Source organism: Phascolarctos cinereus, unplaced genomic scaffold, assembly GCF_003287225.1.
Source record: "Phascolarctos cinereus isolate Bilbo 61053 unplaced genomic scaffold, phaCin_HiC Scaffold_3;HRSCAF=262, whole genome shotgun sequence".
NCBI lineage: Eukaryota > Metazoa > Chordata > Mammalia > Diprotodontia > Phascolarctidae > Phascolarctos > Phascolarctos cinereus.
In genome coordinates, this window is record NW_027555736.1 from 158274000 (window position 1) to 158296253 (window position 22254).

The 22254-nt window shown below is 36.6% G+C and overlaps 1 protein-coding gene and 1 long non-coding RNA gene across 3 annotated transcripts in view; one reads left to right on the forward strand and one right to left on the reverse strand.

Moving 5' to 3' along the window:
• The first annotated feature begins 1133 nt into the window (after positions 1–1133).
• On the forward strand, positions 1134–21883 carry RAB27A (RAB27A, member RAS oncogene family). The gene is made up of 5 exons (XM_020981214.2): positions 1134–1286; positions 3208–3293; positions 5764–5867; positions 9257–9380; positions 18920–21883. The coding sequence occupies exons 1-5, from the start codon at positions 1134–1136 to the stop codon at positions 19116–19118; spliced, it is 666 nt and encodes a 221-aa protein (XP_020836873.1). The 3' UTR covers positions 19119–21883.
• Positions 1283–22254, reverse strand: part of LOC110204967 (uncharacterized) — a 29418-nt gene continuing 8446 nt past the window's right edge. The window contains exons 3-4 of one of the 2 annotated variants that reach the window (XR_002323478.2): positions 3874–3981; positions 1283–1405 (exon numbers count right to left, since the gene is read on the reverse strand). This is a non-coding gene — a long non-coding RNA (uncharacterized LOC110204967). Of the gene's footprint in view, positions 1406–3868; positions 3982–22254 lie in introns of both variants that reach the window. The other variant, XR_002323477.2, reaches the window with a different exon arrangement.

A 22254-nucleotide genomic window follows, 5' to 3' on the forward strand; every position in this document is an offset into this window, starting at 1 on the left:
AATAGAAATTATACTAATCTAGAACTTAACAGTTTGCAGAATGCTTTGTGTTCTAACATGTTCACCTGTTGATACAGTGTTACAGTTTAAAGTTGACACAGTGTTACAGTTACAGTTGACACAGTGCCTTGTAATCTCATTTAAAGTTTTCACAAACTCTATGAGGTTGGTAATGAAAGTATTATCTATACTTTACAGATGGGGAAACTGAGGATAAATGCCTTGCTTAAGATCACATAGATTATCAGTAATGGATATAGGATATGTGTTCATGTCTTCTGACTCCATATTCATTGCACATTCCATTATCCTTGTTGTCTCTGGATATGCATGAACTTTCCCAAAATTCAAAATAAGAAGTATGAAAGATCTAAGGACATAGCATTGGGAGCCTCACTGATGGGAGGTGAGAAGGAGAAGTTGGACCTACCTGCAGATGATAATGTCAAGTGTTTTATTTTTTAGTCTCTTTCATCACACCCATCTCTTCTCTGATGTTTTTCTCCTTCCCTTATTTCTGTTTCTGTTCCTGTTCATTGATGCTTTTACTAGTAACACTTTGGGGCTATTATCCTGCTGTGGGTAACTTAACCTCTCTGACCTTCCATTTCCTCATCTGTGTAAAATGAAGATAATAATAATCATACTAGCTGCTATTTCACAGGGTCGTTGTGAGGAAAATACTTTGTAAGCCATAAATCCACATAAGAACATAAGATTTTATGATTATTTTATATGTTTTTTATTTTTCATTTTATTTATTTTTATTTTATATTTATTTTATTCTGACCAATTCATAGAATACTTATTAAATTAAAAAAAACCTTCCTTCTCTTGCACAGTAATTTATATATTTCATATATGTATGTATATGTATACACACATATATATGTATATCTGTATGTGAGTGTGTGTGTGTGGGTTTATGTGTTTATGTCCTGGATTAGGTAAATTGCAAAGGCAGAGGATTGTTTCTTTTATATTCCTTTGGAGCCTTTAGTGCAATGCTGAGCACATTGTTGGTTGTCAGTAAACAGTGTTGAACCACTGTTAGGCTGTCTTTTGATATACTTAGAATGCTAACTTTCTTCTTGTATTTTGTATTTTGAAGGTAAACTACTGAGTTTTTCATTATGTCTGATGGGGACTACGATTATCTCATCAAGTTTTTAGCCTTGGGTGACTCTGGAGTTGGGAAGACCAGCTTACTTTACCAGTACACAGATGGCAAATTTAACTCCAAATTTATCACCACAGTGGGCATTGACTTCAGGGAAAAGAGAGTGGTAAGTTCTCAATCCTTGTCTTTGGTATTTAAAAACACAATCTCCAAGTAAACATTTAGGATTTGCTTGTATTTTTTTGTTGACTTCGTAGACATGGGAAGAAGGGCAGAGGTTGGCACCTAAAAGTAAAAAAGTAAAAGTAACAAATTAATCTCATTTGACCTGAGCAAGACTATAAAAATATCACCAAAGAGATTTTTTAAAATCCATGAATATAGTCAAATAGACAAAAGCTAATAATGGCTAAGTGAAGAAGCATGGGAATAAGAGTCAAGAAACTAAGAAGCCACCACTAATTTATGATGTGACCCTCAGCAAACCACTTTCTCAGAAACTCATTTTCTTCAAATGTAAAATGAGGTGAAGTGGTTGGACTAGATGTTCCTTAAGGTACATGCCAATGCCAACATTCTCTGAATCATTTGCTTTTATTATCAATATTTTTTGGCCACTGTATCTGAAATTATGGATCTGACTTTGCTAAAGATGCATTCATTCACATTTATGTACTGTTGGCTGTCATTTATAAGACATCATCACCAGAACAAAGCATGATGATGTTGATACTACCATTAACAGTGATGATATTCATTAATAAAGTAGTGTTTTTTGGAATTGTTCAGTGAGAGCCCCGTCCTCAAAGGGTTCTCATACTATAAGGATGGGGGTCCCATTGACCAGTCCCCTGTGATATTTGTATCAAAAACAACAGTATGGGTTGTGTGCTGGTGGTGCAAGGCACCTTTAGTTCCAGCCACTGTCGAGATGCCTTTCAAAGAGGTTCTCAGATCCTTTATTAAAATGAGAAACCATAATAGCTTGCTCTTTGATTCCTTTTTTATCCCTAGAGTGACTAAGAATGTTTTTAAAAAAAAAACATTAAAAATAATTCAAATCCTATCATTTTCCTCAATTTTTTTTTGTAAAAAAGAAAACAAACTCCAAAGCCACCTCCCCAAAACCCACAAGGGTGGGGGAAACAAAAATCAACTCCAAACTCCCAGTTCAATGACATTTATTTTTGAAATTTGGATATAAAGGGAATAGGGTGGGGAAAGCCCTCTCTTTTCTGAAGTTGAGAACTTACCCGCTTCCTTCCACCTGAGTCAGCAGGTTCATCATTTTTAAGGGGATTTCCATAAACAGGAAGTTTCTGATAAGGTAGCAGGCTTCCAAGTATCTGCTAGGTTGCACCCTCCCCCTACTGTTTCCCCCCTCCCCCACCATGCATTGCTCCACAGAGTAAAGAGGAAGAATATCTCCCTTCCCTGTGCCCCATCTGAGGGATAAGATTTTAGAGGGGTTGTGTAGGCTCATAAGTCAGCTCTAATCACTCTGCTCAGGCTAGTTAGAAAGCTGACCTTTCAGTGGGGGTCCTCAGATGTGTCCTCAGGTATTCTAAGATTTAAGGCTAGGGATGCATCTTAAGTGTCATCTAGTCTAACCCTTTTATTTAGGAGCAGTGATGAGGCCTAAAGGAGGTTAAGTGTTTAGCTTGTAGTCTCACCCATACTAAATATTAGAGCCAGGTTCTTTAACTCCACATCCAATATATCATGCTCTCTCTCCCCAATTCAATAACTTTAAAACCCTGTACAAAGTAACTTCTCTTTCTGAATTTAGAATTCTTCCACCCCCAGCTTCTGGGGAATTTTTTCCCTTTAGTTCTTTATGGATTTTCCTCTTAATTTCAAATAATGAGTCCAGTTGAGAACTCTTAGCTGGTCTCCTTATTTGGTATGAAATGCTAACCTCACTGATTCAAAGGTAGTCTCCTTTTAGTTGGAGTTCTTAATTGTTCAGATTCTCAGTGGGAACTGGATAGCCTTAAGATTTTGTTCTTGTTCCTGGTAATTGTTTGCTGTTCGCTAAAGAGGTGTTTTGTTTCCCTGTTTTACTTTGTGAAATTTACCTCTTGTAGGTATACAGGGCCAACAGGCCAGACGGAGCAGTTGGCAGAGGCCAGAGAATCCACTTGCAGTTATGGGACACAGCAGGGCAAGAGAGGTGAGGCCGGGAGTCATGTACTAGTCATGGGAGGAACACAAAGCAAGCAGTGATATATGTACAATCACAAGATCAGAAGAGAACTGGCCAGTTACCTGACATGCATCTGGGCAAGAAATATGCTGCCAAATGAACAGGAAATTTATCAGACTGACATGAGAACGATGGTTTTGTTTTCCATAAGTCTAAAGGGAAAAATAATCTTTGCAGATTTGATTATTTATTTTACGGGCATTTTATGTTAATGTGTTTCCCTAATACCGTTTCCTTTATTTCTTTTTACTAATGGGACGTGCGCGCACGCGCGTATGTGTGTGTGTGTATGTTTGAATAAATGTGGCTGCATCATTAAAACTCAACTGCTTAGAAACTTTAGGTGGATCAGAGTTCTCACTATCAGAATCTAGAGACCCAACAGGAATAGTGCACGTAGACTTGGCATGGTATTGCTTTCATTTCAGAGTTTCTGTTATCTCTCTGAGCCTACTTACCTAGAATTTTATTGGATCTGAGAAACAGCTGTTTTTACTGTTGGAATGACAGTTATTTGAAATCAATATTTGAAGAAAACCTACCACACCTGGTTGGATGACTCAAATTCATTTTACATGTGTTCCTTGAAGCCTGGTGGTTGAGATGGGCAGGGCAGGAAAGGGGATGAAGCAGAGAGTTGCATGTTGCTCCAAGTCTTGGGAGAGAGAAGAAAACAGGAGAAGGGAATAGATGAGGTTAGTGACTGAGTCATTACTGCTCTCTAAACTCTGTAACAATAGCCTTTGGGAAAAGCTTGAATTTAGAGGCCAGAGGACACACTATGGCAGTGAGCAATAGTGGAAAGAATGCTGTAATCAGGAGAGACCTGGCTTAGAATTCTGCTTCAATACTTGTTAGCTATGTGACCACAAACAAATTCCTTAACCTCTTTTTCTCCTGCTCTGAACCTCAGTCTTCTCATCTGTAAAATTGGGATGATACCTGCAATACCTATCTCACAAAGCTGTTGTGAGACTCTGATGAGATTAAAATATGTAAGGAGCTTTATAAAACTTAAAACCCATACACATCTGTACACAGATATGTGTTAGTATTTTGTTGTAATGTTACCCCAAAGTTTTCACAACAACTATAATAATACCTAGCATTTGTAAATAGTACTTTAAAAGTTTGCAAAGTATTTTACATGTTATCTCATTTGATCCTCATAAACCCTCTGGGAGGAAGGTGCTATTATTATCATCCTGATTTTATAGATGAAACTGAGGCTGAGTGGGCAAGTGGCTAGCCTAGAGTCAAAAAGCTAGTAATTATCTACGGCAGGATTTGAGTTTAGGTCTTTCTAAGTCCAGCTTTCTGTCCTCCAGTATATGTGTATGCATGCCTATAATATATACACACAGATACATTTAGAGGAAATGTGGTGTGGAGGACAGAAAGCTTGCTTTAGAGTCAGGAAAGCTTGTCACTTGCCTGTGACACATATTGGCTGTGAGATCCTGGGTGAGTCACTTAGCCTCAGACAATTAGCGTGTGTTGGTACAGGAAGTTTCTTACCAGGAGCTTCTTATACTGATGAAGTCAAAGGTCCAGTAAAAAAAAAATTAAAAAATATACACAAGTGTTTGTTTCACAACATGATTAGCATGGAAATATGTTTTGCATGACTTCACATGTATAATCTATATAAAACTGCTTGTCTTCTCAATAAAGGTGGAAGGGGAAGGAAGAAGGGAGAAGATTTGGAACTCAAAGATTCTTAAAAATAAATGTTAAAAATTGTTTTTACATGTAATAAAATATTAAGTAAATAAAATTACTAACATTATAGTGGTATATATATTGGATGTGTGCAGGCACAGTCATTTAGCCTCTTAACTTCTCAGAACCCAGTCAACTCTCTAAGATTATAAATTGCAGAACAATGATTGATTTGCATTGGTAGAGGGAGCTTCCTCACTGGGACTTCTCCACACCAATGAAATTAGAGTTCTGAAACAAACTAGCAAACAAACAAATCCCTTCCATATTCTGAGAAAAAAAAACCCATTAAAAATATTTGCTCTGCATGATTTTGTGGTATAGTAATAATTGTAGTAATAAAATAAAACATTAAAAAGACAAGTACACATATCAGTATTCATTGCCTAATTATTCATGGCCTCATCATAAACTATTAGGTAAGTTATGGGGTCAGGAATTAGCTTTTGTTATCTCTGTTAAGTGGACTGACTGGGTTGCCTAGTTTTTGTGTGGAGATAAATAGCTAAACAGGTTTATATGAAAGTAGATAATAAATGAATGCAACATTGGTGTAATACTTTTGTGCATGATCATCTGAGTCTTACGTTTACAGGTTTACAGGCAAATGACCTTTATGGAAACATTGCAACTCACAAGGAACCATAATTTAAAATAAGTGTTTGGTTTCCTATGAAGGAACTACTAACTTGTAGTCTTGCTTTTGTGTTCCTAGGTTTCGTAGCCTGACAACTGCATTCTTCAGAGACGCGATGGGTTTTCTTCTCCTTTTTGATCTGACCAATGAGCAAAGTTTTCTCAATGTCCGAAACTGGTTAAGTAAGTAGTTTTTTTTTTATCTCTCTTTACACTCTTTTTTTATATGTGACTTAGAGGAAAGTGCTTATCTATGTTAGCTCAATAATTAATCCATCTTGTAACTTATTAAAGTATTTATTTTTCCCCATCTGACTTTGAATTTCTCAATAATTAATTATCCTTTCCTGCCTTATTTAGAAAAATTATGGACACATAAGGCTAGAAAGACTTTAAGAAATCATGTAATCTATGTTGCAGTTTTCAGATAGGACTGACCATTAGACCATGATAGAAAATAAGACTACAACTCATTTAAAAAAATTATCCAGTGAAGATGCCATATCTTCTTTTGTTTAGGTTTCTTGGCAATGATGGCTAATTAAATTGCTCATGCAGAATAGAGGTGAAACACTTGTGAATTTAGTTATTCATTAGCTGTGATAGATGGTTTTCTGGAGGAAAGTACTTGATGATATGGATTAAAATGAGCTTTAGGGGCACCTGGCAGATTTTATCTTTCTGCTCTTCCTATTTTTTTTTGTTATCATGGCTATTTGAAAGCTAGGTGTATTTTTTCTGTTATTCTTATTGTATTTTAAATAGTTACTGAAGGCTGTAGAATATGTTGGTATTAAAACAAAACAAAACATTTTCTTTTTTCTCCTATTTTCCAATTCCTGCTTCTGATCGGTAACATAGCATATAATAGAGAGTTGACCTCAGAGTCAGGAGGACATGAGTTCAAGTGCTGCCTTTGACATGTATTGGATGTGTGACCTCAGGCACACTGATTTAGCCTCCTAACTTCTCAGAAGCCCAGTCAACTCTCTAAGATTATAAATTGCAGAACAATGAATGATTTGCATTGGTAGAGGGAGCTTCCTTACTGGGATTTCTCCACACCAATGAAATTAGAGTTCTGAAACAAAAAAATCTCTCCCGTGTTCTGAGAAAAAAACATTACAAATATTTGCTTCACATGATTTTGTGGTATAGTATTGGACAGCCGGGTGGCATATTGGACAGCTGGGTGGCAAAGTGGATAGAGCACTGGACTTGGAATCAGGAAGACCCCCTCTTCATGAGTTCAAATCCAGCTTCACTTTAGCTGTGTGACCCTGGACAAATCACCTAACCGAGTTTGCCTCAGTTCCTCGTCTGTAAAATGAGCTAGAAAAGGAAACAGCAAATCACTTCAGTATCTTTGCCAAAAAAATCTCAAATGGGGTCATGAAGAGTTAGACAAGACTGAGAAGGACTGAACAACAACAGATGCAGTAGGAATATTAGAGTCAGAAGATGTGGGTTGACTTCTAAGTGTGACACTTATGATTCTGGGCAAGTCACTAACCCTCTCCAGACCTCAGTTTCCACTTAAAAATGGAGATAATTCTTAAGTGTGGGACATAAAGCGAAAGAGATCATGGAGATCATTTAGAGGTGATTTATTCATCCAGTATTTACCCGTTACTGATTGTTTGGAGATGTACTGTTCCTGGTGTTGGAGTGGGATGGGATGGGGGTGTGGGTGCATAGTTTCTCTATTTGCCTTATAGCCCTTTGCAAATAATTCTGGTTTCTTTTGGAATCAATAGATGATAGTTAGGATGGGGGCATTTGTGACATTAAATTCATGATAGCAAATCTGAACCAGTTCTCTTGTGTTCTCTTGGGTTTTCAGAGTCCAAACTAATAGAATGGGTTCTATTTCTGGGTGCTTCAGGGAGTATTTGAAAGTAATTCTCACCTCTGTCCCACCACAGATATATTGTATATCCGTGTACTACATGTATATATATAGTAATTTTCAAAAATCCTATAAAATTTTCTGATGTCAGTGTATATAAATCTCATTTAAGCTGATTTAAATCCTGTCGCTTTCTTTAGTGGAACTCAAGCATAGAACGTTTGTTATCACAGTTCTTAAAAATGATAATAAGTTCTTCAGAAGTATGTTGCAAGAATCTGTATGGCACATGACGTTATTAAACATTAAATTCCAAAAGAATAGAATCAGACAGGTAAACACACCAACTGCACCATTTCTTAGGTGGGAGACATAAGAGGACTTCCAGCACTTTATCAGTCAGTAAGGATTTGAACTCCTGGCACACCCAAGGATGGATTAGATGAGGTCCTTGCCTAGAAAGCCCTGACAATCTAGTGGGAGGGACAAAATATACACCCAGAGTACTTAGTGATTGAAGATGGTTTTATAATAACATTTCATGCTGATATACAAAGGCAGCTTGGTATAGGTGATAGGGGTGCTGGACTTGGTGACAGGACGACCTGGTTTCAAATCCTGCCTCGGACAGTTACTAACTGTATGTATCTATATTTTCAAGAAATTACCTGGAACTTGACTAAGTCATGGATGGTCTGCGATCTGCTTTGGTAGAGGGAGTTCCCACAAACTCCCACACTGATAAAAGCACAGAACCTTTATGTATTCTATGTTCAAAGTGATATATTAGTGAAACTAGAGAATAGCGAACAGTGGAATGACACAAAGGGGGGAAGGGAATTTAAAAAGAGGTGGAACAATACAATAAAAGAATACAAAGACAGAGAAAAAGAGAAGAAAAATAAGATAACAGAAGAGAAGAGAGGAGGGAAGAGAGCATTTTGGTTTGAAAGAGAATCTGGCAATAAAGGATTAGGAAAGTGTCTGTGTCATAAGATTGACATTGTAGGGCTGGTAATTAAAAAAAAATCTTTGTTCCTTGGGAGATTGTGATGCATGGCTAGCTGACATTATTATTATGTGGTTTAGTTACGTTTTCTCTTGTGTCTACATGTAGGGCAGCATAACAATGAGAAAGAAACCTTACAAACCCAAGGGATAAGAATTACAGTTATTTTAGCCTTCTAGAATTCCTGAGCATTCTAGTTGACCCCATGATTTATTTCATTGCCGTGACTGCTAATTCTCTCCCTCCCAATGAAATCCTGTTGTTTGTCCTAGACTTACCCCAGTGGGAAAGAAATATAGTGGGAAACAGGAAAATTCAGTGGAAAAAAAATTCAAACAGAAATGGATTAGATGGAAAGTCATTTTTCATTTGATTTCTGTAGTAAAATGCGAATGAATATAAAAAAAAATTAATTTTGGAAGTGAATAGTAGCAGTAGAAATTGCTCTAATCAACACCTATTGTTTTTTAAATCACTTGTCTAATAAAAGTACGAATGAGCATAAATTCCTTTGTGTGTTGAGAAGAGGAAGTTTGAAAATTTTTAAACCCTTCTTTGTGCAATATTTGTAAGCTATATAGCATGTACTTAGGTAAAATTATTTTGTTCCTAGTCTCCACCCAGAATTTTACAATTTAATGAACTGTTTTAAACGTTAAGCTGTTTGCATTGCTGTGCATCTCTAACCGCTTCTTGTGTTTATTGTATTGACAGGCCAACTCCAAATGCATGCATATTGTGAAAGCCCAGATGTGGTGCTCTGCGGTAATAAAAGTGACCTGGAAGACCAGAGAGTAGTAAAAGAAGAGGAAGCCAGGGAACTTGCTGAAAAATATGGGTGAGTTTTTTTGTGACAAAGTGAAAAGGCAACTGTTGGGGTTTTAAAAGGTGACTACTATCATATGAATTTGGAGGCTCAGTAAAAATCTGTTATAGGGGCAGCTAGCTGGTGCAGTGGATAGAGCACTGGCCCTGAAGTCAGGAGGACCTGAGTTCAAATGTGGCCTCAGACCAAACACTTGACACTTATTAGCTGTGTGACCCTGGGCAGGTCACTTAACCCCAGTTGCCTAAAAAAAAATCTATTATAATGTTGACCTTTGGAGACACCAGACTACATGTTTTAAGATCCTATTGAAGTGGATTTCATAGAAGAAGGAAGTAGGCTCATGTGCTGTCTGCTCCATTTTATTTTCTTAGGCTGATGGATCCCTGCAGAGAGGAGAATATTAGGCCAGGGTAGAGCTGAGACTAAGTAATCCTTACCTTCAGGGACTTCTGTTCCCTATTTTTAGACTGCTCAATGTCCAAAATGGGGCTGTAATTGCCTTTCCCTTCCCCCTAAGGCATAAACAGGTAAGTATTCTGGAACTAAGGTACTTTCCTTTCTGTTCCTTTGGATCAAAGGAATCCCATCTTTTAGTAAAACAAGTGAAAATTGGAAGCCCAAGGGCCGAGGAGTTGCAATCAAGCCTCCCAAACATGGTCTTGGCTTTAGTCTCTGAACTTTAAGTCCAGAGCAGGGGTGGGGAACCTGCTGCCTTGAGACCGCATGTGGCCTTCTAGGTCCTCAAGTGTGGCCTTTTGACTGACCAAGTTTTACAGAACAAATCCTTTTATTAAAGGTTTTTGTTCTGTGAAGTTTGGATTCGGCCAAAGGGCTGCATGTGAGGGCCTAGAAGGCTACATGTGGCCTCGAGGCTGCAGGTCACTCTCCCCTGTTCCAGAGTGTCTTCTCTCTGAAATTACCTCCCATTTGTCCACAGTTATATGCATGTTGTCTCCCTCATTAGAATGTGAGCTCTTGGAGCACAGGAACCATTTTTTGCCCTTCTTTGCGTCTCTAGTGCTTGACATAGTGTCTGTCATACAATAAATACTTAAATACTAGTTGATGATAATAAATACTTAAATGCTAGTTGAATGACTGACTAAACTAGACTGACTATGCAAGATGAATAGAAGGGATGAGATGTTGGAGAAAGGCACTGGTTAGGAAGAATCCTTTTTGGCTTAGGATGTGTTGATGTGGTGGACAGGCCAGCAAAATATTTTCTGAGATTCTGGTCTGTCTTACTGAATGGCCAGGGGTTTATGGACTAGATTTTTTTAGAGGAGTCACCTGTTACTGTTTGTGAAAGGATCTACCAAAAAGGAAGTTTACTTTTTCCTGATGAAGCTCTCAAATTTCCCTCATTTAGTTGAATGGAAAGCTCCACCTGGGTGTGGCAGTGCACAGGCAAGAGGGTGTGTGTGTGTGTGTGTGTGTGTGTGTGTGTGTGTGTGAGAGAGAGAGAGAGAGAGAGAGAGAGAGAGAGAGAGAGAGAGAGAGAGAGAGAGAGAGAGAGAATGAATACCTTGCTAAGGGGAAAATAAAGTTCTTAAATATTTTAGCCTGAAGTTAAAGGGCTAAGATGGGAATTTTACTCTGTCATTACTTTATTCTCTTCTCAATTTATTCATGGAAACAGCAGAAACTACTTGGGGAAAGTGTGCCAAGAAGCTGTAGGAGATAAGGTTGGCCAAGCAGCATATGTTTAGTCTGTATAGGACTATGATTTTCTTTTTTTCACCAGTTCTGTGATTTTATTGGTATAGAGAATTCCCCCTGCTAATACAGATTGGCACCTGCCCTGTAACTAGAATTGCCTGGAGGCACTAATAGATTAAGTGACTTGCCCACGGTCACATAGACAGTAGATGTCAGAGGCAGGACTTGAACTTTTTTTTTTCCACTGACTTTGAGGTTAGCTCTCAATCCACCATGCCAGATCACCTCATGAATATTTCCTTATGGAATGTGGACTTTGTTCTGTAGTTAGTGGAGAGTCATTGAGGGTTTTTGAGTAGGGAGTAATGCGAAATCAGTGGCATTTTGTTTTTTTGTTTTTTTTCAAAGGAAGATTAGTTTCAGGGCAGTGTTCAGTATAGGTAGGAAGGATGAGAGCTGGAGACCAGAAGACCAGTTTGGAGTCGACTGTAGTAATACAGGCATGAGAAGATAAAGATTTAGATTAAGGGGAATGAGATATAAGAAAAGGCCATTAGATTTTATAATTATGAAGCCATTAGTTGTAGTTTGAATGATTTAAGTAGACTGGTGAAGATGGAAGCCAAATTACAAAGGGTTAAGAAAGAAATGGATGGTAAGAAAATAGAGGCAGTGAAAGGAAGGAGCAGAATAAGACTATATGATCTACAAGGTCCTTCCAAGGTCAAAAGTCTATGATTCCATTAAGATAGTTGGGTCAAGCAATTTTTTTACTTCCCAAGACGAGACAGAGGAGGGAAGAGCTGTGTGTGTTTGAAGAGAGAGACGGAAGTATCCAGGGGAGAGGGAGATATTGGGTGGACAGTACAGGAAGATGGAGGTAAGCATGACAGAGAGGATCCTCAGGAATTTGGAAGGAATCAAATCTAGGCTAGAGGCTGAGGAGTTGGTCTTAGGAGACTAATGGGGGACTGGTTAATGAGGGCCCATCCTGGAAGCAGGCTCCTCAAACATCCTTTTGGGTCCTTTGAGCCTGCTTGAGAGGATTGCTGTAAAGAAGTATATTTTGGGTAACATTGAGGATGGCTACGATAGCATCAAAATAGTTGGCGTTGATTGCTGAGGTTGGGGGTGATGCAGAAAGAGAAGATGGGATTGGATCTAGAGATTTAGAAGAGTCAGTAGAGGTGATGCTCTAGGGAAATGTCATAAATAAATGATTGGCAACAAGGAAAGTAAAGTTTTTATCATTGTTATCTTTTCTAAGTCATGCTCCTTTCTTTCAGAAACTTGTGCTATTTTTTTTTAACATTCTGAAAGTAGGCATCGGTATACCTTTTCTCGAAAGATAAAACATTTTCAGACAAGTAGTTAACCAAAAAGCAGTACTACATTAGCACCATCTTGTGGAGGAAAGTGAATAATACAAAACTCCAGTATGTCCTTGGATACAACTAATTCTATATAAATACAAAGTGTGTAATTGATTGAAGGCTTCAGTTCTTAAGCTAAGCCAAACAGTAATGAGACATTCAAGAAGAAAAAAAGCCTGGAGTTTGTCTCTGAAATAATTTATGTGTTTTCTAAACATTTTTCACTTACAGAATAATTTTACTTATAGAATAAAATGTTTGAAATAAAATGCCCTTATGTCCTCAAAGTGATTCTAGGAATTATGCAGTAGGAAGACTGCATATGCATAGTATCAGTGTTCACTCAAGTTTTTATATAGGGCATTCCAAAAATCTTAGTGCAGTTTTAAGCTTAAAACTGCACTAAGGTTTTTGGAATACCCTGTGTACTTGAGGACAAGTAACAGAACTCTTAATGGCAAATACAAGATTAAGTCTAGGGTGGATGGGAGAAAGGGTACTGTTATCTAGAACAGGATTTCTTAACCTCTTCGTGTGTCATGGCCATCTTTGGCAAGCTGTTGAAACCTATGGATCCTTTTTCAGAATAATGTTTTCAGATAACTAAAGGAAATGTTAAATTTCATATGGAGGTTAGTAGGAATAAAGATGTAATTATTTTCCCATCAAAGTTCATGGACCCCTGCAATCTATCCAGGGACTCCTTGGGATCCTCATACCCCAGGTTAAGAACCTCTGATGGAGAGGTTGGTGGACATATTTCCATCTACTCTATTCTGTCAGTAGGATCCATTTGTTTCTGTAAAAACTAGGAAGGAGGAATTTTTGATTCTGCTTTTGAACACTGTCAGATGAAATAGAAATTTCAAAATACAGCAAATATAGCCTTCTTTACAAAAAGTATCTGAAGACATAATCAATTCCCTCTTTGGTATAAATGAAGTAGGAAACTCAGGATGAAGAAAATTCAAGACTTTCTTCCTAGTGTTCTAAAGTCAGAAGTTCTCTTTTGAAACACTGCCATGAAATGGGGAGGAAATTTGGAACTCAAAATCTTATAGAAGTGAATGTTGAAAACTAAAAATAAATAAATTTAAAAAAAAGAAACACTTCCATGAAGAACTGCCTAATGACCATGATCAAATAATCAAATATTGCAAGGAACCGTGTGTGTGTGTGTGTGTGTGTGTGTGTGTGTGTATGTGTATGCATGCATTTGTGTGTGAACTCTCAGTGGTTTCACTTATAGACAGAAAGATCAGAAAAAATATGTGCTAAGAGCTTGTAGTGTTTTTGTAGATCACTACAGTAGTTTGCCTCTTTGCAACATCCACCTGCTGTTCCTACTTTTACTCTCCAGGACCAAGCAGGACAAGTCTGATACTTGGAATATGAATGTCAGGCACTCCCTAAGTCTTCTCCAGTCTAAAGCATCACTAGTTTCTGACTTTAAAAATTATTATTATTAAGCTCATTGCATTATTTCCCCCAGCAGAAATTCTCTGAGCAGGTCTCTTTCTTTGAGCTAGAATTTAAACAGGTAATAGACCTATGAAAGAATGAGTCAATGAATCACTCTCATGTTATGTACTAAATGATGGACAAACATGCAGGTTCAAAGACAGCTAGTTTTTCTTTTACACAGGTTCATTGAAACAAAATATCCAGTCTACAGAACATATGAATTATGGAAAATCCTATAGAATACAGGGAAGAGTAAAATATTACTGCATGATAATACAATATGAAAGAAAGATGGGAGAAAATGGATAAATAGCTAAACATTTAAAAAGAATCCATTCTGTGGGTATCTGTGTAGCCTTAGTGTTATCCTTAACTGACTCATCTCCCTTTCTGTTCATACATATCTTGGATGATACATTTATGACACTTCTTTGATATAAGTTAACATTGTTAACGTGTTGTAAGCTACTTGTGCCTACCATGCATCTTTGGATCACTTGTGATCTTGATTGGAGACTGTAGTTTTTCATGATTTGTCACCATATAGCATCCCTGGAAGAACACTGGTATTAAAAAGATGGTTTTTTGTTTTGAGCTGGTGCTTGGGATCATTGGAAGTGCCATTTGATCCCTCAGATTTAATCCAGCCTTCTCTGTCCTGCCTCTTCAATCCTGGGTCACTGTTCATCTTCTAAGATAGATGTACTGAAGGACTAATCCAAGGAATTTCCTCCTACTTACATAACATGACTTGGACAATAGGGATTCTTCATCCATTTAGTTTTTCTTGTGTGAGATATTAGGCTAATCTCTTTGGAGAGATCATGAGAAAATCTTACAGTTTTGGGGGGACTTGATGCAATCATAACATCATGTGCAAGCAGTAACTTCTGGAGGAGTTCGCCATCTAAAGGAAATCTCTCTTCTATTTGAACACTATATAGGGCATTGTCTATGTTAGAGGTAAGCACATTTGGTGAATGCATATCTCTTTCTGCTTTGCATATAGAGCTATAGCCAATGAATGGTTGAAGAAATTTCTCCCTAGTTATACTCATCAAGGAATTTTCTCTGATCTCAATATATACACGACAGACCTTAGACTGAAGTAAAATCTTTAAGGCTGTATTTTGATCACCTGAATAAAATGTTATTTTTTAATTTAAAAAACCTATAAATTACTGGATTTTATATTCTTAGTCAATTGTGTGACTGTGCAGATATGATCTGCTGTATAAAATTATTCATGAGACCCTGCCTGTTGCCTTCTCTTTTCATGATTTTGACCCTTGATGCATCTATAGATCATTTTCATAAAAAAATTTTTAGATGTAAGAAAGCACACACATGGGTTATTACTGTTCTCTTCATCACCTTCTTTGATGCTATCAGATTGTTCACTATCTTTCCTGTTTTTGCAGTGTCTTGAAACTGAACCCCTCAATGCTTTCAATGTGTCTCCTCAACATAGATTTCTTCTGGGTATTCTTGTTTGGTCCAGCTGTTTTTCCTAGCTTCATTTTCTTTAGTGCCATTTACACTTCCTCATCTGACTGCAGATAGACTGAAGTGTTTAGTGCTTCTCTTGTAGATGATGCAAATAGGTCATCACAGAAGTGTTGTCAGGTGTTCTTTTTTTATCTTTTGTTCTTTTATCAGTTTCACATATAAATGTTCTTGGAATGATTTGGCTTGGTTGAGTTTTCTTTTCTTTTTGCAGTTTTATGAGGTGATACTTCTCATAATCTTATCCCCCCTTTAACATTTAACAAATGAGCCAACATTTTGCAAATGAATTTATATTTTATGCTGATATTGACTGCCAGACCTTTCTCTCCATCCAGTTTTTATTAGTTAAAGCCATTTCTGGCTCTTCTCTCACAATCTACTGTATTTTTCTATTAAATTCCTTTCATAACTAGTCTCATGCTTTGAAATTGGTAATCAGTGCTGGTATCATTTCCTTAGTTTTTATTTTCCATTTTTTGTTATTAGTATTTGGTTTGACTAGTTTAGTACTGACTTTGACCTTTGTATTCTATGGTCTGGCGTATACATTTACTGAGAAAAGATTCCTATGTTGATAACCAGTTTATTTCCTATTGCCCAAGATCAGTTTAATTTATTTTTAAAATGTTATTTAGTGGGCCAGCTAGGTGGCACAGTGGATAGAGCACCGGCCTTGAAGTCAGGAGAACCTGAGTTCAAATGTGGTCTCAGACCAAACACTTGACGCTTACTGGCTGTGTAACCCTGGGCAAGTCACTTAACCCCAACAAAAGAACCCAACAAAACTAAAAACCGTAACAAAACAAAAGATGTTATTTAGAGCTTGCCACTGACTTCTGAGTCTCTTTTGGAAGAAAATCTTCATGACATGACAGTCTCAGAATGTATTTGCAGTATTTTTTCATTATCCTCTCTTGAATGCTCACTTTCCCACTGAAGTCACCAAGTGTCAATGTTGACTTCGTTTGGAGGATTTTGTTAAGCTATTTGGGAAGTTTCTCTTCCACTTCATCTATTTCATTGCAACAGATGTTTGCACAATAGCTGCCATTATCCTCCCTGCAGATACATACTTACCCAAAGGAAGGGAGATGCCAAAGCCAATTTCTTCAGTAGCCACTGAATCTACATCAAATCATGCATTTTTTTTTGGTCAGACATTCTTTACCAAATGGCTCATGTAACAATAAACTGTTTTTCTTTCTTTTTTTTTTTTTGAGGAGGGAACACCGGGATAAAAGTATTTCAACTTATAAATACAGAAGAAAATAACATGAAATAATATATTAAGAAATGGGAAGAATTTTGTTATTCACTTTTGTTGACTGTGAAAATTCTTGAATCCAAGATTCTAAAGCAGGAATGTATGAAGTGTGATTATGATAAAACATTTAAATTTTAATAGCTTAAAGCTATATTAAGTCTTTTGAGATACCTTGCATAAGCCACAGAACAACTTCGTTACTTTGAACTCCTATCTCATAAGTACTAATAGCAAATTTACTGCATTTGACTAGGTTACAAAACTAACAATGCACTTAGAATTTGTTATGGAAAGTCACTTCCAAATATTACTAAACATTGTACATTTTCAACTGCAACAGGAATGTAGTCTGAAACTCTGCTCAGTGTTTTTCTTTTGAAAAATATTGGATGACATTTTAAAAGTCTTATTTTGATGCTCTTCTTTACAAACATTGCTTGCATTTCTCAATACAGAGCTGATTTTTCTGCTTACACCTCCACCTTGCCCCTCACAAAACCTCCAACGTGGGCTATGTTAGGCCATTCAGCCTTTCCTCCCCTCCCTTCTTTTCTGCTTCTGACCCCTTCATATTCTACTACATGTGAAAGATTTTGCTGTATGCATGGGAATGCATCAAATGAAGAGAGAATGGTTGGGTAAAATTTCTCCTTTCAGAAGCCCATTAAGAGGATAAAAATGAAACTTAAAAAAGAATCAGAAATTGTTGCTGATAGCTCAGAAAATGAGAATAATTAAATAAACTTTATACATGGACAAAGTTATATCTGATGAGATTTCTTCCCCCTGACTTTCTCTCCCCCTCCACCACTTTTCCTTACCTATTAATTCTCTGAAAAGGAATCTTTTCTGTATTACTTTTACATGGGTAGAAGACACCAGTTGAGAAAATAGAACGACTTTCTTCATTTCACAAAAGGCAATAAGGAAGCAGGCAACTTGGGTTATCCTTTCTGTTCTGCTTCTTACTAGCAGTGTGACCTTGGACCTCAGTTGCCATACCAAGCTAAAGGCACTGGGATGAATCTCTTGGGATCACTTCAGTTCTAAGCTCTGTGATTCCATAATAATAAAATTTCCTATGTTCTTAAGATTTTGCCCCACTTCTCACAAAGAGAATAGTCAATAATAGTAGTCAATAAATCTCCATATTGATTATAATAAAAAGATGTTAAATTCCTTGAAGTTCAATAGTTGGCAGATACATTTATAACAGAAACTAAAGATGCTTAAAATAAATTTGTAATAATTATTTGATTTATTTGAATAATGTATTATTTGAATATACCATACTGATGTTTGGCATAGTAGGAAGAACATGGGATTTGGAATTAGGAGCAGAGCTGTAACTAGCTGAAAGAAATTTGTTTTAGGAGTCGTGAACACAGTCCCATTGTTGGTGCAGTGGGTAGCTCATGTTCCATTGAAGCCTGGCTTTTGCCCTCATGGGGCTTGACCTGTATGATGGGAAGATTTCTTTTCTTTTCTTTTTTTTTTTTTTTAGGCAATTGGGGTTAAGTGACTTACCCAGGGTCACACAGCTAGTAAGTGTTAAGTGTTTGATCTGAGGCCAGATTTGAACTCAGGTTCTCCTAACTTCAGGGACGATGCTCTATCCACTCTGCCACCTAGCTGCCTGGAAGATTTCTAAACTAACAAAATAACTTTAGATCTTTAAAGGCTACCAACAGATTAAGTAATGTCCATATTTATATTTTTATAATTTGTTATAACATTACTCCCTTCCCCTGCCCCTAAAAAATGGGGTTGGGGAAAGAAATTTTTTTTTTGCATGCCTTTCAGAACTTCAACAAGTTTTATATCTCTTTTCATGTGTGCAGAGTGGATTACCTAAGTTTCTGAAATAATGAAATTTATTTTCCTTTATTTTATTGCCTCTTTTGCTTCTTTGACAGAAATCATCTGGGTAAAAATTATAGGTAGCTAGGTGGCACAGTGAATAGAATGCTGCTGGGTCTTGGAGTCGGGAAGACCATAGTTCAAATTCAGCCTCAAACACTTACTAGCTAAACTGTTAGATGGGGATAATAATATCACCTACCTTGCAGGGTTATTGTGAGGATCAAATGAGCTAATAATTGAAAAGCACTTAGCATAGTGCCTGGCACATAGTAAGCACTATGCAAATGTTAGCTATTATTGCAGTTGTTGTTATACCTATACTTCTATGTATATGCAAAATTGAGCAGTAAAATAGGAAATGGAGATAGTCTGAGACCCACAGGGCATTAACCCAAGTGTGCTCTGTCTTCCAGAATCCCCTACTTTGAAACCAGTGCTGCCAATGGCACCAACATAAGCAAGGCAATTGAAATGCTCCTGGACCTGATAATGAAAAGAATGGAACGGTGCGTGGACAAGTCCTGGATCCCTGAAGGAGTTGTTCGGTCCAATGGCCACAGCTCCACTGAGCATTTAAATGAACACAAAGAAAAAGGTGGATGTGGCTGCTAAAAAGTAAAGTGAACTGAGTCAAGTAACCTGTGTATTTTTATATAATTTTAAAAAATAGTTTCTATGTGGTACAGTTGCAGCTGAATGGATCTCCATCAGGAATTACGAGACCAGAAAATAGTATTTCCTAACTGATTTAACTGAGTGCTGCTGGGTAATTAAAAAAAAAATTCAGCCTGGGATTTAACTGAAACACGTATTTATCATGCTTATTCCATGATAGTCATTCATTCAGGGATCCAGCATTTTGCAGCAGTAACAGTCTGTAAAATTACATGTGTTACTGTTAGATCCAATAATACAGTCGTGGAATTTATAGCTAGAAGAAACTCTCAGAGATCTTCCAGCTCTGAAATTTTTTTTTTTCATGGCTACTTACAGGTACTTGGTGTAGGGACACTGAGTATCTCCTGTCTGGTGGCATTATAAGCAACTAAAAAAATTATTTAGGGAATTCTTGAGACTGTATTTATAAAACAAAAACCAAAACCAAGTATTCTACTGTATGTAAGCTGAAGTTGTAAAGCTGATTTTTCAGAATCTCCAATTGTACCATATAAGCAACTAAAAAAATTATTTAGGGAATTCTTGAGACTGTATTTATAAAACAAAAACCAAAACCAAGTATTCTACTGTATGTAAGCTGAAGTTGTGAAGCTGATTTTTCAGAATCTCCAATTGTACCATTATGAAATTATAAAATACCATCTATGCCACTTGAATGATAAATTAGAAGGCACACACATATACATACACACACGTCCAGTTAGTTTCAAATGTAAGGGGGACAGTGATCTGGAGATGATTATAGAAATGCAGGGCAAAACTTGCTGTACCTTTGACCTCTCCAGTATTGTTCAGTGATGTTATGGGGTAATTTGTGTAACCTTAGCTCTGCTGTGATGGGAGCTGGAAGTAATTTACTTATCCTCACCTTAAGCAAACAGTAAGTGGGTCTGAGCTAGTTCTGCTGAAAGGGAAGCAAAGGAGAGATTTTTTGGAATTTTACCCCGATTCCCACCCACAATGAAACCCAGGTTGCTGTCCACTTTACATATGACTTCCATATGTCTTAGTAGGAATATGTGCTAGGCTGTGTGACTGTGGATTAAATGGACCAAGATCCCAAAGCCATTTATTTTAATATTTTGGGTATTGTCTCAATGTTATATGAGCAGTAAAATTGGTGCTTCTGACTTTTCATTGTGTCTCCACCATAGAGAATACAGCATAATTGTATTTTTGGGCCTAATTCACTTTGGTGGACTCAGTTATGTTTGGCCAGCAAATTTTGTGTTTTATCATAGCTGGTGCTTTGCACTGAAATTATTTGTAAACAAGAAAACATGTTGAACAATTTCTTTCAAATTTAAGTTAAATTCCTAACATTGGTCTGGCTGCCAAGTGGTTATGCCTTAAATGAGTTAATTTTAAGCCTGTAAACCAAGTAATCTTCCATTTAAACCCTGGGCAGTAAGTAGCTGACGTTTGCAAAATTCTTTCTTATTTCTTTACTAGAAGAATCAAAGGAGTTAGTATTGATTTTACTATTTTAGTAGAAGGCATATTTTTTTTTTGCTGCTTTTAAATTCTCATTTTATTTCCAATTCAGTATAAAAATGATAGTAAGTATTTATTTTGCAGTCTTTTTTGCCAGTGTCACCATGCACTGTGCATCTGGACATGTAACTCCAATACCTTGCCAAAGTGTCTTTATACCAAATTTAAGGTGGTTTGCAGGTTCTTTTTAGGCATTTTCATAGCTATTTGTTTACAAAAATCAAAATCATTTCTTTCAGGAGAATATTTATTAAAAATTTCAATAAAGAAATGTAAACTCCTTAGAAAATCTAGTGGCCAGCTAGTCTGTGATAATATTTAATATATTTTTAGATTAAAAATAAAATGTATTGCATAGATCATATAATGTTTGGTTAAAATTGAGAAAATGAAATTATGAAAAAATAATTACTTTTACAGAATAACTTTCTGATGAATTTTTAAATGCAGTAAAGTATAGGGCTTGCCTCCTGCCTCTTGCTTTCTAAAATATGGTGTACTTTTCCCCCCTGCTATAAGTAATATACAAATACTAAATTTTTATTCTGATTTGCACCTGAAATGTCTGAGAGAACTTCTTTCAGAAGTGGACAGTGGTAAAGGCTTGTGCATATACTGTATTTTGTATTGTTATAATGTGCAATTCCAAGGAATAGATCCTGAAATCACTGGATCAAGTTCAAGTTTACTAAGTAGTGCTTTCTGAAGGTGCTACGATAGAGTAAATGATGTTAGTATAAACCAGAATGTGTACTGTAAGATAATTTGTAAATTTTAAAATAGATATATACACATGCTACACTTGTATGTTGTGTATGTAACCTGCTGATATATGTCTGGGATTGATTCATCTCTCAAGGCAGGTTATATGTGGTCATACATGAATATTTAATTTTAAAGAACTACATGCATAATTAGCTGCCCACTCCATTAACCTTAAAGGAAAGCTAAAGTTTAAATCTCATGCCATTCTTTCAAAAGTGTTATATGCCCACACAAGAGCCAAGTTTAGCTACTGAAATAAATGATGTCCATTTTCTTGGGGAGTCATTTGTTTAGGTTTGATATCAAAGTGCCATATTTTTGTCCTACAACATATTTTTCTATTTATAGTCTTACGTAAAGAGTAAAATGTATCTTTAATGAAACAGCTTTAACCTTGTGTCACTTATACATATTATGCATAATTAAAAAAGGTCTATCAAGTTTGTATGTGAATTTGACTTCTAATTGTACCTAAATTTTAATTAAGGGTTCAGAGTATTCCTTGGAAAAGAAACTTCTCTTTTAGTTTTATTAAAACATGCCAGTCTCTAGGTGACAACTGCTATGTGCATTGAATACCAGATGGGTGACCAGGTAAGTATGGCACTACATTTAGGGCAGGATAATCTAACTCTTTTCCTATACCTCCAAATCAAGAGTATCATTGTAGTCTGGTCCCCTAATACTGACCAAAAAGGTCCACAAAATGCCAGGCATAATAAGGAGAAGATATTGGAGAAAGCAAAGAAAACAGTACATCTGACTTGATATAAAACTATATTTCAGGTATACCTGGATTAATGTGTTTAGT